This window comes from Plectropomus leopardus, chromosome 1 (genome assembly GCF_026936395.1).
Source record: "Plectropomus leopardus strain MGB_pleo_1.0 chromosome 1, ASM2693639v1, whole genome shotgun sequence".
Taxonomy (NCBI): domain Eukaryota; kingdom Metazoa; phylum Chordata; class Actinopteri; order Perciformes; family Serranidae; genus Plectropomus; species Plectropomus leopardus.
In genome coordinates this window covers 36,191,457-36,206,427 of record NC_142176.1, presented here as the reverse complement: position 1 = coordinate 36,206,427, position 14,971 = coordinate 36,191,457, and the positions used below count along the sequence as shown (strand labels likewise).

At 40.6% G+C, this 14,971-nt stretch overlaps 1 protein-coding gene across 5 annotated transcripts in view; it reads right to left on the bottom strand.

Moving 5' to 3' along the window:
- Positions 1-14,143, bottom strand: part of LOC121941303 (kinesin-like protein KIF13B) — a 51,764-nt gene extending 37,621 nt beyond the window's left edge. For 4 of the 5 annotated variants that reach the window (XM_042484073.2, XM_042484090.2, XM_042484098.2 and 1 more), the window contains exons 1-3: positions 13,096-13,254; positions 12,561-12,884; positions 5,767-5,860 (exon numbers count right to left, since the gene is read on the bottom strand). In XM_042484073.2, the coding sequence (XP_042340007.2) occupies positions 5,767-5,860; positions 12,561-12,630 (164 nt within the window). In that variant the 5' untranslated portion in view covers positions 12,631-12,884; positions 13,096-13,254. Of the gene's footprint in view, positions 1-5,766; positions 5,861-12,560; positions 12,885-13,095; positions 13,255-14,047 lie in introns of those variants that run through there. The other variant, XM_088080751.1, reaches the window with a different exon arrangement.
- Between the last annotated feature and the right edge of the window lie 828 nt (positions 14,144-14,971).

Genomic DNA, 14,971 nt, shown 5'->3' with positions numbered 1-14,971 from the left:
TGGAAACCAAGCCGCCTGTGTTTGCCTCACTGATGTCTGACAGGAGACAGATCGTTGTCAGCGAGTGTCAACATCCAGCTTCACCAATCCAGTGCAAACAGCCTCCAGTCATCATGCAAACTGGAGTGTCTACAAGGCTGCAGGGAGGTTAGCAGTCTGCTTATCAGACAGACCAGTACAAGGTGCCCTGGCCTTGCAGTTCAAACTCTGGGAGAGAGGTTAGGGCAGCCTTTGTGGTTGCAAAACAATTTAGAAAGAGCAGGTGCAAAAGCATGTAGGATGCAATGTAAAATGTATGTACAGTGTAATGTAAGATTCCCAGTAATTATGTATACTTTGGCCGTCAGAGAGTACTGAGAGCTAGTACATCATGTTGTTAATGTTTCCTTGATGATCCCATATAAGCTGCGATTTAAGAACACAAAATACTCAAACTTCATAAAACAAGATTAATGTCACTACCGCAGTGAGTCACTGAGGGTGGCAGTATGAGCAGTTTAGGTCTTTCTGCCCAGTGTGTGCTCCTGGTGGAAAAACTGAATCAGACACACAAGCACAGCACACAAGTAAGGAATAAAAAAAACAAAGAAAAAGGGAGAGGAAATGACCTTAATGAGAGGTCTTTTCAAAATATTCTTGGTAGGGGATTCAGAAATAGTCTGTGGATGTTTTGAAAGGCAAACCATAGAATGTAATTTTAATTCTAATTTGAAATTAGGACCCTTTAGTATTCATTAAAGTAGCTTGGAGAAAAGTTTTTTGCCATCAACCTTTGTGTAAAAATACTATGCTATGAACTTTGAGTTTTAATAGATAAGATGTATGTTAATCTCTTTGAATCTTGAGCAGTTGGTTTTTTTTGGGTTTTTTTTTCAAAAACATGGGAAAAGACAATGATCAATTTAACAAAGCATGGCCCAAAAATGAGCAAGAAATAATCTAAAGGTTACAAGAAACAAGAAAATGACCTGAAAAAGTGATGAAATAAATAAATGTTGTTTTCTAGGTTTTTATTTTTAAAATTTTCCAAATCTTTTAGAAAAATATATTTTAAGGTAATTTATTTCTCACAATTTGCTCAGGTTTCAAAAAATTAAAAACCTGGGAAATGCCTGAGTGGTCAACACCGTCATTTCTATGAACAATAGGAGAATGTGAAGTTAAGAATGCTAGAGAGGCACAAGAGACTAAAACATATGTACACTCCAAATGCAGAACATAATGCTATTGAGTTATATCTAGATAATGCATGCTTTTTAGAGTTCTCTTCTCCGTTATTTTCTATTTGCTGACCCCTATAACAGATTAAATAAATTAATTAGGAAATGACCATAATCCACAAGGGAAACAGTGGTCAGTATTATGCTATATCTGTTAAGGCAATCTTTATCAAGTAACTAACCATCATTTTGTCTTGTGATTTTAAATTCCCAGCCTGGTTGCAAGCAGGAAGGCAAAGATGTTGAGTGGAACGGCTTCGATTTGAAATAAATGGGCACTGTATTTCCATAACTAAAAAAAACAGGTCGTGCTAATGTATTAGCTTTGGGGCATGCAGCCAGAGTCATAATCAAGCAATAACTCAGTTTGTCTGAGTGCACTTACTAACCAGGAATAAGCTCTACAGCAAAGACAGTCAACACTTACAAATCAAAGCTCTACTTCCAGGCTGCCGTCAACCATTTATTATGTAGTTATCAGATCAACCCCAATGGCTTTTAGCAATTAAGTGGATGGAAAACTATTTCTGACAGCCCTGGAAAAAAAGAGAAAATACATCATTTATATTTAAACAGAATTAATCCTTAGCTTTACCAACAACCCCCACAAAACACTGCAGCAGGCACTTTTTTTTTAAACTTTATGACAGACTGGAGAGATAAGGAGTCTACTGATGAAGATGGTAGTATATGTACATGTCACAGGTAAAGATTCCACAGAACTGGTGAACAGAAAGGCTTCACTGCATCACAACAGACTTAAAACAATGCAAGGGGCTGAGTTGGTAGGGGTGTGTTCCTTCAAGTGCCGGCACGATATGAAAAACAATCCAGTCCAGTTTGAAGTCCAGAAGTCCAGTTTGAGTAACAGATTTGTGAATTTTAAGGTTTATCATATGCCAAAACAGTGCACAGGGGTTTGTACCGTGCATCACTACTCAGCTTCAATTATTTTATCGCGATTATCATGTTTTACTGACAACCAACATTACTCTGTTACTCCAGAAATGAATTCTTCTTCAAAGCTCTGAAATAACAGTGGGTGCACAGCACAATTTGCTATGTAGACTCATGTTTTAGAGCAGCTAAGAAGAATTGATTTCTAGGAAACCTGCCATTTTATCTAGGTGTGAATTTACTTTAGAGTGTATTAATAAATTATGTCATATCAGAACGCAGCATGAACTCTCGTACCCACCGATACCTGATCCAGCAGTTTAGGCGGTATCGCAGGCCTTTCTGATACTGGTATCGATATCGTAAAAACTTTCACATAACAAAGGACTATACAACACTTTTTTAGCCAGAGGTATTTGCTTCATCTATTTGGCAAGGTCACATTAACTCTGAGCCAGGACACTCTTCCTCGAGTGTATTTGTATCGCGAGCCAATGTCCTGCACAATTTTCAGGCTAGCTGTTCCACACTGCGTTTTTGCCAAAAACATCATCTGTTGTGTGGTGCTGTAGCAGTTTAATGCTAACAAAACAATTGCTCTTATTTTTCTGCAAGGCTAATAATGTGTTTACATTTTATCGAGCAGTAGTAAACATCCATTTAACAGATGTATTCTGATTGATATAAGAAACTGAAAGCAAATCAAAGTAAAAATGCTCTAATGGAGGCTACTGGATCAGAGGGCTATCCTGTAAGTGAGTCAGGATGCAGCTCTCTGTTGTTGGCAATTTAAGAAATGAAAATAAGTGGAAGACATAGAGGAGTCAAACAAATATCACAAAAGTTGTATTTGAAATAGTTGGGAATACTAGCAAATGGCAACAGATCCATAATACAATATGGACCAAGTCCATGTCTGGGCTAACAAGTCTTTTTCTTTCTATCCTCACTTTTGTACTTGTATACTGAATGTACTTGATATTGAATGACTAGTTTTCTGTTGAGAGACTGCTGTCTTGGTGCTTCAGAACTCTTCTCTTTTACATCCAACCAATTTGTTGATTTAATAACCTGACCATCCCTGAAACAAATAATGCCAATCAGGTTAATGTAGGCATCTTCCACTGCACTGTATGCTGTTAGTATTTGGAAAAATGCCATAGACAGAGTTTGATTTCAGTCAGGAAGCTGCACTCTCCTTTTTTGTGCTATCTTCTGCAGAGGGTCTTCGCAGTCTTAAAGGGCATCCTGGTAATACAGTTAGCTAAACAAACACCATGCACCTGCAACATCCTAACTTTTTTGCATACTTTGTTTATGCACCCACTCCAGTCTTTCCCAACTATCAACAACCAAGTAAGTAAAAGATAATAATCCAACGTGAACAGTATGTTAATGGAAATGGAAAACAACAAACCAAATGAAAATAGCATCTGTATGTTGAGGGCAGCAGTCAGTCATCCCATCCTCCTGCTGCTTCCTCGCTCCTTTGTCACCGAGACACGGAGAGAGAAACTACAGCCCTGCTCTTGTTTAGTCCTCCATAAAAGTCACTGGGGAAAGTTTATGGTCGACAGATGCTCGAGTAAATGAGTGGTTTTCCCCCTCTTCCATCGTCTCCTCGCTCAAGGAAGGGGCTTCACGGTCACCAGCAGCGACCCGGAGTTAACCTCCCCCTGTGTTGTCACGGAAACGGAAGAGCTGAGAAAAAGGGAGGAAGCCAGGCGGTGGGAGTTACGACCCGACGAAGAGAAGGAAGAGAAGAGCGGAGTGGAGTCTGTCTTTTCATGTATAATTGTCTCTGTCTGCCTCTGTCTCGCTGCTGCTGTCTTTCTACCAGACACCTGACACGCACACACGCACGCACACATACACACACGCACACGCACACACACGCTGCTGTCATCTGCTCTTGCACCTCAGCCTGAGGCCAGCCTTATTCACTACTTCTGATCTGGCATTCACAAGGAGATCTTTCTTCCGACACAGCTGGCATCCTCCAAGGTGGCGGGTCAGTAATCGAGCATGGCCTACTGCCTCATTTTTAACCAATACATAATTAAATTAAACAGCTGTAATTATTACAGCGCTTTCATTACAGTGAGTCCTCCGGGTGTTATATTTGCAACAGTTTGCTGGGTCTTAACACTAGTCACACATTTCTGTTCTGCCAAATGCAACCAAATCTAACGCGTCCTGATGCCTCAGAGACACCCAAGACTCCAAGCACAATTCAGCGTTACCCACAAACAGCAGCTGAATAACAAGATGGAAGCAGAGTAGAAACCAAGAGAGGGAAACAGGAGAGTTGAGTTGAATTACACCTGTCTCTAGGAGGCCCAACAGCCGGTTGGTCAGCTTCCTGCCAAAAACTACAGCATGACGACAAAAGAACATTCCAAACCAGTCTGAGACCAGCTTTAAAAAGTAGCAATAAAGCATATGAGAAAATTTCCAAGATAATGAATATCACACAGACCACAAACAGGATAAAAGAAATATAGCACAGCTGTAAATCCCCATAAGAACTCAGTGTCTGTTTGAGCGCAAGACAAAGCGGCCCGGTGGCAACTCATGAGAAGCTACAGAGTGCCTGGCTGAGAGAACTTACTGTATGGCACCATTAAAAGTATGCCTGCACTACAAACAGTTCGCAACGTACACACAATTATCACTGGATTACGCTGATACTTTAGAATCTTTAAGGACGTGATAATTCTCAGATAACGAATGTCTTTTTTTTCCCAATGATTTGAAGCACGTATATGGATGTTTATTCGCAATGGTCTTTTCATTATCACCAATCATATTTAAGTTAAGTCATACAGAGTCTAAAGACGCATGTATCATGTCTGTGTTTTCAGATTTGACTGTACTATGACTCAGAGAAGGAATAAAATCATATGCAAATTGCAGCAATTTTTATGATAAGGGTTTAAAGCACCTTAGCTGCTGCCATGAGCTGTGTGTGTTGATATAAAAGACTGTATAAAATAATGGACGTAGCTACCATAATGTCAACCATTAGTTTGTGTACTCCTGGTTTGAGTCCACAAACAAGTTGGGTATTTCGAACTTTATCATCTTGGTTTTGTGGGGCCAGAATTGACTATGTTTGGGTTTTTTTTTTATTATTATTTTGGGGGGGATTTTTCCCTTTATTAATAGGACAGCTGTAGATTGACAGGAAATGTGGGAGAGAGAGGGGGAATGACCCCCCTGTAAAGTTGTAATGAATGTTCAAGCTGGCTATAGAGCTAGCTATAGAGACCAAAATCTTTTTTTCACTAGATTCTGAACATGTTTTCTCTGCTGTAAAGTTGGGCATTTTAACATTGGGGTCTAAGGGGACTGACTCGCTTCTGGAGTGCCTCAAGTGGCCATTCAAAGAACTGCAGTTTATGGCACTTGTGCACTGTTTTCATTTTTCAGCCCCGCACAACAGCATGCACCTGTCACTTTAACCTCACGCGGTATGTCAGCTTCACATCTCCAGTAGTCTTATTCATAAACAGTACTGCAAAAGATGTATGTGAAAAAAAAATCAAAGGAGGTTGACTGTTTTTAAGCACTGACTTGTTGAATATGTTTGACGAGAATAAATCATTGTTGCGGACACAGAATGTTGTCAAACTTCTGACAAACTTACCTGGAGTCTGCTTTGCCCAGGTTAGCTCCGCCAGGATGGAGGATGGTCTGGTTCTTAACCATCTCCACAACACATTTAGTGTTTAGTTCTTTTTCTGTGAATCAGAGAGCACAGTGTTACAACCAAAATACTTAACCTGACAACAACACGGTTATCCTTAATTGCTTCATTATTACTACACAATGTTGGCATAAACCACATATTACATAGCTATGAAGCACAATCACTTCCTGTGGAACATTTAGTTCATACAATTGTGTGAGCAGGGCAGGAAACACCAACTCTGAAAATGACCTTTTACCTTGAAGTGAGCATTAAGCTAATCAATACAACAGGACTTGTCCAGAGAATGAGTTTCTTTCCCTCCCTCTCACGCATACACACATGCACACGACTGAGTGCCTCCCATGCTGACCTATCACGATGACACAACGCTTGGCCATCAGAACACCAACCTACCATTTCCAACTCAGCATACGGAGTGGGCCTAATGTTTTGTTCACTCACATCTATGTCAATTGGCTGTACAAGTCAGCCTATAATGCAGCTTCACACTAAGGCAACTTGATCAAGGTTGTAGTTTTACCAACTATAATTTTACTGTGTCATCATAAATACAATGCTTTTTCTGCAAATGCAAGGAATGCATGAGTGCAGAGTAAATATTCGATCTCTCTTTAGTAGCTTTTAACAGATATCTGACATGTTTCTAGCATAAAGCACTACATATTATGTATGTTTTCATAGCTGAGTCAGACGCATGATCTTCTAAGAGAAGCCTTGCTGTGAAAGTAACCAGCAGAAGCATTGGAAAATAACGACATGAACCGCACTGGAAATTCACTAGGCTGGTAAGTCTCTCCATTCATCTGTCTTGCCACTGAGACCTAATGATGGTTGTCAACACACAAGCTTGGTCCTGCCAGCATGTCCTAGGCATCCAGTTTTGGGCAGAACTGGTTGTGAATTTAAGCAAAGCATCTGAGAACTGTTCACTTGCAGAGGTGACTGATTTAACAGTATCAGAATACCTGTCTTTTGCTGCTTCACTGCTTGTGACTGTTTCAGCCACAACCACACATTTGCTGAAATGTATTACAGTGCATCACAACATTTAATCACTAAAATAAAAATGCCTTGTTAAGGGTTTTTACATTATAATAACAACATAATTAAGATGGTGTTAGTAATCCTCTTGTTTTTAATGACAAAAGCATCTATCTTGGCCTGTAGGCTATTCAATAATACAGGATCAGGTCACGTCACCCACATGATGTTCTCTGCACTCAGAAAGCTTGTTTGTAAAAGCCGGCAACAAAAATCAATGACAAATTCATGCTATTTAACCTGATAAGATAATGATGAGACTTTTTTCTTGATTCTTTGCTCTCCTGTGTTCCTTCTGGCTGAGATAACCTCTTCTATTTTGCCCCCTTCCACAGGGGGGTCAGAGATCACGGCTACGACATCACACCTTTCTTTGCAAATCAGTGTCTGCTCAAGGACACTGCAGCAGAGAAGACTTACTGATAATAAATAATGTCCTTCAACTGAAAGACCTGACTCAAGCCTCCTGTGTAAACAAACATTCATCCTGACCTTCAGATGTAGTTTACTATGTGTCTTATCACTGTATAAACCATCAACATTTGGCCCAGTGTTTACATACAGACTGCTAGATTTGTAAGACACAATCATGACCCTGATGAGCATCAATAATCATTTCTCCTTTTTGAAGCAAGCATGCAAGAGCATGCAAGGTTGCTGAACTTCAGCAAATGTGTTAGGACAGGAAAAGCATTCTGTGGTTTCAATTCCTTTCTTCTGAACTATCCACAGTACTATTACACCCAGCAGGGCTGGGCCATATCTCCATTTTTTTATTGATATCATTGTATGAGACTTGATATCTTGTCTTGGATTTTGGCTATCAAAACATTGTCAATGTTGTTTTTTTCTGGTTTTAAAGGATGCATTACAGTAAAGTTATTTAATTCAATTAAATTAATTTGTTTGAACTGTTCTATTATTTGCCACTTGCCATTTTGTGAACACTCCAATAGTCAACCCTGCAATACTGTTGCAATATCAAATGTAGTTTGTCACAAAAATCTAACATTTGATTCTCTTCATATCCCTGAGTCTTAAATACACTGTGTCATGTTATTTGATTATGCCTTCAGTTGCTTTTTCTGACTAAGGCATGGCTATTCTGGGGCAGGGGTGACCTCATACAGTATGATGAATTAGTCAGCAGTAGAGCATGTGCCATTTTTTTATTACTTAAGAAATGGTAAGAGATTCTCAAAAATCAGCACACTACACAGGGTTACTTAGAGCAGTTTCAAATAAACCTTTCCTCAATGTGCTATGACTTCACCAGACAACAACTCATTGCTTTGTGATAATGCTGTTGCAAGAAGCTCAGCATTATTGCTAAACAGTGCCTGGGCATACTTGCCCACTATGTTCTTACCAAGATTGTTTTCAACTGCTGTGTGCGTTTACATGTTTTCCAGACAAACACATGCAAATCACCATTTTATCCGACTGTTATGGTAATAGAAAAAGAACACACGAGTCACTTTGTTAGTTTGTTTTTGAAAGACTGGCTGCTCAGTGGAAAACTCTAACTTCATAGGCACTGCCAAAATCTACTATCAACTCCCTCCCTGAGATACAAAAGGGAATCTTAACCTGATGAGCTCCAAGTCTGAGAAGCTAGCTTTGCCTGTGCAAACCAAAAACATTAGGGATCTGAGGCTAAACTGTTTAGAGAGCCCCAACACTGCTGCTCCTGGCAGGAACACAGGAGTAGAGCCATGGAAACTTGGTGTCAAAGGTCAGAGGACCTGAATCACCCTCCAATTCTTCTGCTGTCAGGGACACTACAAAGCAAAAAAAGCAGGGTGAGCCAACAGAGACTCAGTGACAAAAAGACAGTGAGAGCGAAAGAACAACATAAAGTTAAACAGGGGCACTGACACAGACAGAGAGGTTGAGCTGTCTTTCTTCCTCTGCAGCCTACATTACCCATGTGCCCCTGTTGCTGCAGCTGCATTTCCTGCTTAGTAGAGGGGAAAGTGTGATGCGGCGTGGTTGTGAGGATAAATGTTCCCATTGTTATCTGCCTCTCCTTGCTCCATAACCGGCTCCCACTTTCCACCGGCCTTCTCTGCGGTCCTTCCCCGGGCTACCGGTGCTGAGGTTTGGCACAGCAGCCTTGACATCAGCCAGGAAGCTGATTGGCCGCGGTGCTGCCGTTGCTACGCCTGGGGTTGCTCTGTTCTTCGAAGGCCACAGCCATGGGAACATGGAGCATTACGCAACGTTAGCAAATATTCATTCAGACTCACTCCCTTCCTGCCTTTGTCCAGCTCGGCAGCTACACCACCTCTCCTCCTCAACCTGGGATACACAGGGACAGTGCCCTCGAGGTGAAAGAAGTCTGCTTATTATTTCAGTGTCACAGGTCTGAATCACAGCACCAGCTGGGGAAATGTGAGTGAGGAAAGTGAATAAGTATTCCTTTACTCCCTTAACTACTACCACTGTGTCATGAATCAACTGTCTCACAGCAACAGACAGGGGAGGAGCTGTACCTGAACTGAGCAGCTCAGATGTATCTAGGACTGAATAGAAAATGATGTGGAGCAGGAGAGCATAGAGAGCAATGTTTCTAAGGGTGATTTAGTTATTCTGAAGTGACATGTAATGAAGAATTCTGTGTCCACTAAGAGCTAATATGGTATTTGGGGGCTATTTGAAATCATAAAATTCTCACATAAACACTGCTAAACAAAAACCAAAACTCCATTCAGGCAGGGATCAGAAATGCGCTACTGGAAACGTGGCACTGCTGGTTCCAAACCCTTTCCCAATGCCTTTAGTAAGCCATCAATTTGCCTGCCCGTTCCCCTTCACCAAAAATCATAATTGCTTTTTCTTCCTGAGCGATGGAGGACACATGCAGGCATTTGTTTGCAGAGCAAGAAATTTGCATGTCTGAAATTGTGCATCACTGGAGCAGGACATACAGACACTAGTAATGCAGCCTGCTCATCTTAAAAACTTGGCTGCAGGCACAACACAAAGAAATATCTTACAGAAATAGGACTGTTTGAACACAAAGTATTGATTACATTAATGGAGAACCCAAATAGGAGGCTGTGTTTCAGTAAAATAAATCTGGCACACAGTTTGTCATCACCTTTACCTGTCAGGTTAGTCGAAAAGACACAAGGAACTGAGTTCTCACCAACAGCAGGAAATAGACATGGGTACAGCTGGGCGATATGGGCTAAAAATTATATCACAATATTTTTAAGCTACATCTCAATACAAGATATATATCTCGATATTTTTAAATTTCCTCAAAAGCACTTCATTAATGCTAGAACTGGGAAACATAACCGAACATTACAAATGTTTTTCACCAAATTCTCTCTGCATTGTAACTATATTGTAGGAGTGACTATTGGTATTTTAACAGTTTTACCATTTTTGAGCAATAATATTTAGTTATGTAGATAAAATGACTATGTGGGTAAAGGCGAGTATTAAAACAAGTAGAACTGTCAAATCAGCTGAGAAAAGGGGAAAACCCAGTATAACAATATCCAATATCTAGAGCAATATATAGTGTCATATTTTGATAAGAAACAATATCCTCATATTGCCCAGCCCTCAACATGGGCATACTGGGAAGTGGTCAAGAATAGAACTTCCCCATTAGAAATGAATGAGATGTGGCCAGAGTAATGCATTACAGTAACTCCCTTACTCTATTAATCTCAATGTATCTGCTCTTAAACTGAATTCCACCAAAGTTAACCTGTAGCTTCCCCATCTCTGACTATGTTCACACTGCAGGCAAATCAGATTTGTTTCTCAAACCAGATCTTGAAGACAGACTGTCCACACTATTATTTGCAAGTGATAAGATTGGATTTGTGTGTCCAGACATTAACAACCTATCTGCATTGCTGTGGTAACAATGCAGGCATCAGTAATGTTACATCACTTGTGACATAGCTTTACAAGGCGGAGGCATAAGAATGGAAGTGCATCATTTTGCCCTTCAAACAATTTATTTTGGCATCTGTCCACAGACTGTTGTTCCTGATGTTGTCCTTCAGCGCTCTACCAGTAGCAGCATTGATCTGCTGGGCACTTACATCAATCTGGAACTGTCCATTGTCATTTTGTGTTGTGTTTAAAGACACTTTAAAATCCAGTTTGAGCAGCCAGAGTGTCTGGACTGACACTTGTCTGTAGAAACAGGTTTGGAATCGCATTTCAAACCACCTCCAACTGTAGTTTAGGTCAGCAAAATCATGTAAATATTGCATTTTATGTTTTCTTTTGCTGACCAGACTTACTAAAATCAATCTGAATATGCAAAAAAGAAAGGAAAAGGGATTTAGGCTAAACATGGCCTCTATATCACCATCTACGTATTGTCTGTCATGACAAAACAGAAATACATGGACTTTTTGTGTGTCCGAAACAAACGTGTAACCTTGCAAAGAGCCATTAGTGAGAAAAAAAATTAAAACATGACTGCCGAGTTTCTCTACATTAGAGTTCATGGTAAATCCCTGCCTATGTGAACAGTGTGGCGATCCACTGCCTTGGTCTTGTGACCGACTTCTCCGGCTCATGGAGAGAGAGAGAGAGAGAGAGAGAGAGAGAGAGATACATGTGATTCATTCTGCCAGTTGTCGGTCAACCTCTCTGCCTCAGCAGCTCTCCTCCTCCTTCTTTCATGGGACACATGGTCTCCCACAGCAAAAAGCACAGCTTGGCAATCAACCAGGAAAGGTCATCCATCCTTTTACTGCTTGCTGCTCTGAAAATTTGCAATATAATTGAGTGGAGCACTTGCACGCAGATTTGTGTCTGCATGCACTGTTCCTTTGTTACCCAGGCTTTGCTAAAATTAGGGACGAGGATGTATCAGTGTGTAGACATGCTGCAGCCCAGAGAAGATCAGTAGGCTAAAGATACATGCATGTTGACATAATGTTACAAAGGCAGTGATGAAAGAAATAAGAGCTTCTGTTCAGAAAACACATTATCACTGACAAACTTCTAGTGGATGATATTCTGTAACTGAATGCGCTGATGCCTCTGACTAGACATTTTCGGACATATTGCCATTGCCCTCAATAAATCACACCAACCAACAGCTATCTTGTTAATCTACTTACTTGCCGCACTGTTGAAGCAAGTGACAGATGAAGTCAAGAAGCTATTGGCATCTGTATCAGGCAGCTAAAGAGCCAAAGCGTCTAGACTTTGTAACAGTGGATCTCACACAGCAGCTTTAAATCTAACTGGATGGCAGGCAGCCATGAGGGAAACCGTATGGCAGCACTGTACACACATGTGCCATCCAGACAAGCCAGACCACAGCTTTTTTTAATCTGCACCATCTCATTTCACTAATGGGTGGCGATTTTTGACTGGCATCCCATTCCCAGATAATGAAACAGGGAGTGCTTAATTCAAGCCAGTCTACTGGGGATAGTGTTATTATGACATGGAGTTTGTTAATAGGTAATTGGGATAGTCTATGCATCATGTAAACCTGAGACTGTCCACGTACAGTAATCTGATTTTGGTGTTACCATAATAATCTGACATTAAGTCTATGCATAACATAGCCTCAATGCATCATGTTGACCTAGAATTCAGACAATGCAGACAAACGAAGCCTCCATTTACAGCATTGTTGTAAGAGGCAGTGTACCAAAAACAACCCAAATCTAAGCACACTGATGCCCCCTCACCTCTCCTGTTCATGGGCCGTACACGAACAGCCACCTTGACATTGGAGTCGTCCAGGCTGGGCTCCCCCATGCTGACTCCTTGGAGGTAGCGCTGATCCAAAATAAATCAGCTCGTCAGCTAAACAATCATCCAAAAGCCTGGAAATGTTGCGCTAGCCGGTCTGTCGGCCAGCTAGCTTTGCTCAGCGTTGCTCCATAGACCAGGCATGTCCACGGAAAAACAAAAAAAGCCTGGGCAAAATCCAGCAGGAAGCCAGCCACCGCCGTTTATCTTCTTCTTCGGCTCATATTCCAGGCTAATTTATATCCACAGAGGGGTGGAGGCTGGAAGGGAAAAGAGAAATGTAAATCAAGATGTTACAGCAGCTGGTGGATGTGACTGAGCAAACATATGCTATCTGCAAGGGAAAAAAACGGGCTAGCGAGCTAATTTACCAGGCAAACTGAGGGGCAGCAGCAGCAAGAGAGAAGAAAGTTTTTCTGCCATTTGACTACGTAACATCCTCAGACACAAGCCCAACTTCGAGCTACATACCTTGGAGGATTCATCCCAGTGGTGACACCGCTAACCTACACGTACAACCGAGAGAGATCACCAGAGAACTGCCTGGCGATGATCTACTTCTTCCCAACGGATTCCACTATGTCCTCCCTGTGTGTCGAGCTACAGGCAGCTAGCAGCATCCGCCCTTCCGCCCATATATTACCCCTTCAAATTAAAAGCAAGTCGGTAAAACTAGTCCGTCAAACTCAGAAGTTTTCCCAAGATAAGTGTAACCTTTAGGATGACACGACTATTTATCATGTTGCGTAGCTTTGTAGCTAAAACACAAGATACATTTAGCTAGTTCTGATGATGCACTTATTGTTAAGTGCCGCTAACGTTAGCCAAACCACCAAAGACAGGACAGCTGTCAAACGCCGATGAATTGTAAAAGTCCACTTCTGCTCACACACTTTTAACAGTTAAATTGTCTTTTCAAAATAACGTCAACTGGTAATGAAGCTTTGGAGATAAACTTCAAAATAATCGGAATTAAAAGCTAGCATTAGTTAGCTAAAATCCTTACCGCCGCCGCCCCACACTGCCTCACCTCTCCCACTGCTTAAAATTTATAGACAAAATAGGGACTAACGACAGCGTCTTTCTCATTACCTGTTTACACTGACTTTTTAAATCCAATTTTGTCGTTCTTATTTGTTGAACATGTTTAAACAACTCCGTCCTTAATAGTTGTGGTTTAAACTTTAACGTTAGTTATGCTATGCGGGTCTGCGGCTGCTGCAACCGGTTTCCTCGGGGGACATCATTACACCAGCCCAGCCCGGGGACCGTTAACTGCAAGTTAGCGAAAGTGCCTGCGGTTACTCTCGGTTAGTCAGAAGTCCAAAAACAATTGTGCACGCTTCCCCGGAGACACTGACATAATAACGGCTTAATGCTACCATTTTAAAGATAAAATATTGGATTAAAAGGTGCTTGTTACCAGATGTGCTCGAGACTCCAGTCAGTCACGCGACACTTCCGCTGTCTGCCGTCAAACTAAGCATGACACTTCCCACTATAATTTTCAAAATAAAATCGTATAATTCACGACATTAAATACACGTTTAGTTCACTTGGTTATATCTACTTAGTCCAGTTTAGTTAAGGGCACAATAAAAAAAAACCCATTAAAGCACAGTACCTTTGACAGTGCAATAAATACACAGTCCTGCAATGCACTGGACTACACACTATATATATATATATATATATATATATATATATATATATATATAGAGAGAGAGAGAGAGAGATATTGCAACTTTTAAAAATAATTATATTTCAATATGAATTTTCAATATAGACTTTTTTTGTTTTGTTTTGGATTTTTTTTAACAAACTTGCCATATTCATGAGTCACTGCATTCCATTCAGAATGGACCCATGACTCACATTTGGACCATGACCCACCAGACATAAAAAACCTGCTTCTTTATACCTGCTTGTTTTGATGTTGAGAGTCGTCTCTCTGCATGCACAAACCTATTTCTTCATATGTTTGAAAGGAACAAGATAAGAGTTTTTTTTGTAAGTATGGACAATTAATTCACCAGACCGGACTTCACCCAAATCTATATAAGGACATTTTTAAAATAACCATCCAGAGACCACAAAGAGGAATTGATTTCTTCACTTATCCCTTTTGATCAAAAACAAAAACCAAATAATCAGAACAGGTAGTGAAAAGCTCAACTGTAATACTTTGCTTAAAATTTCAAAGCTTTGTTATCAAACACCACATTATGCAAACTATCTAATGCCAAACAATCATCCCCAAAATACTACATTTTGCTGACTGTGGGCAGAGTCTTAGAGAAATGTATTTTGCACTTTGATGATGAATAGATTCAAAATGTAAGTATTG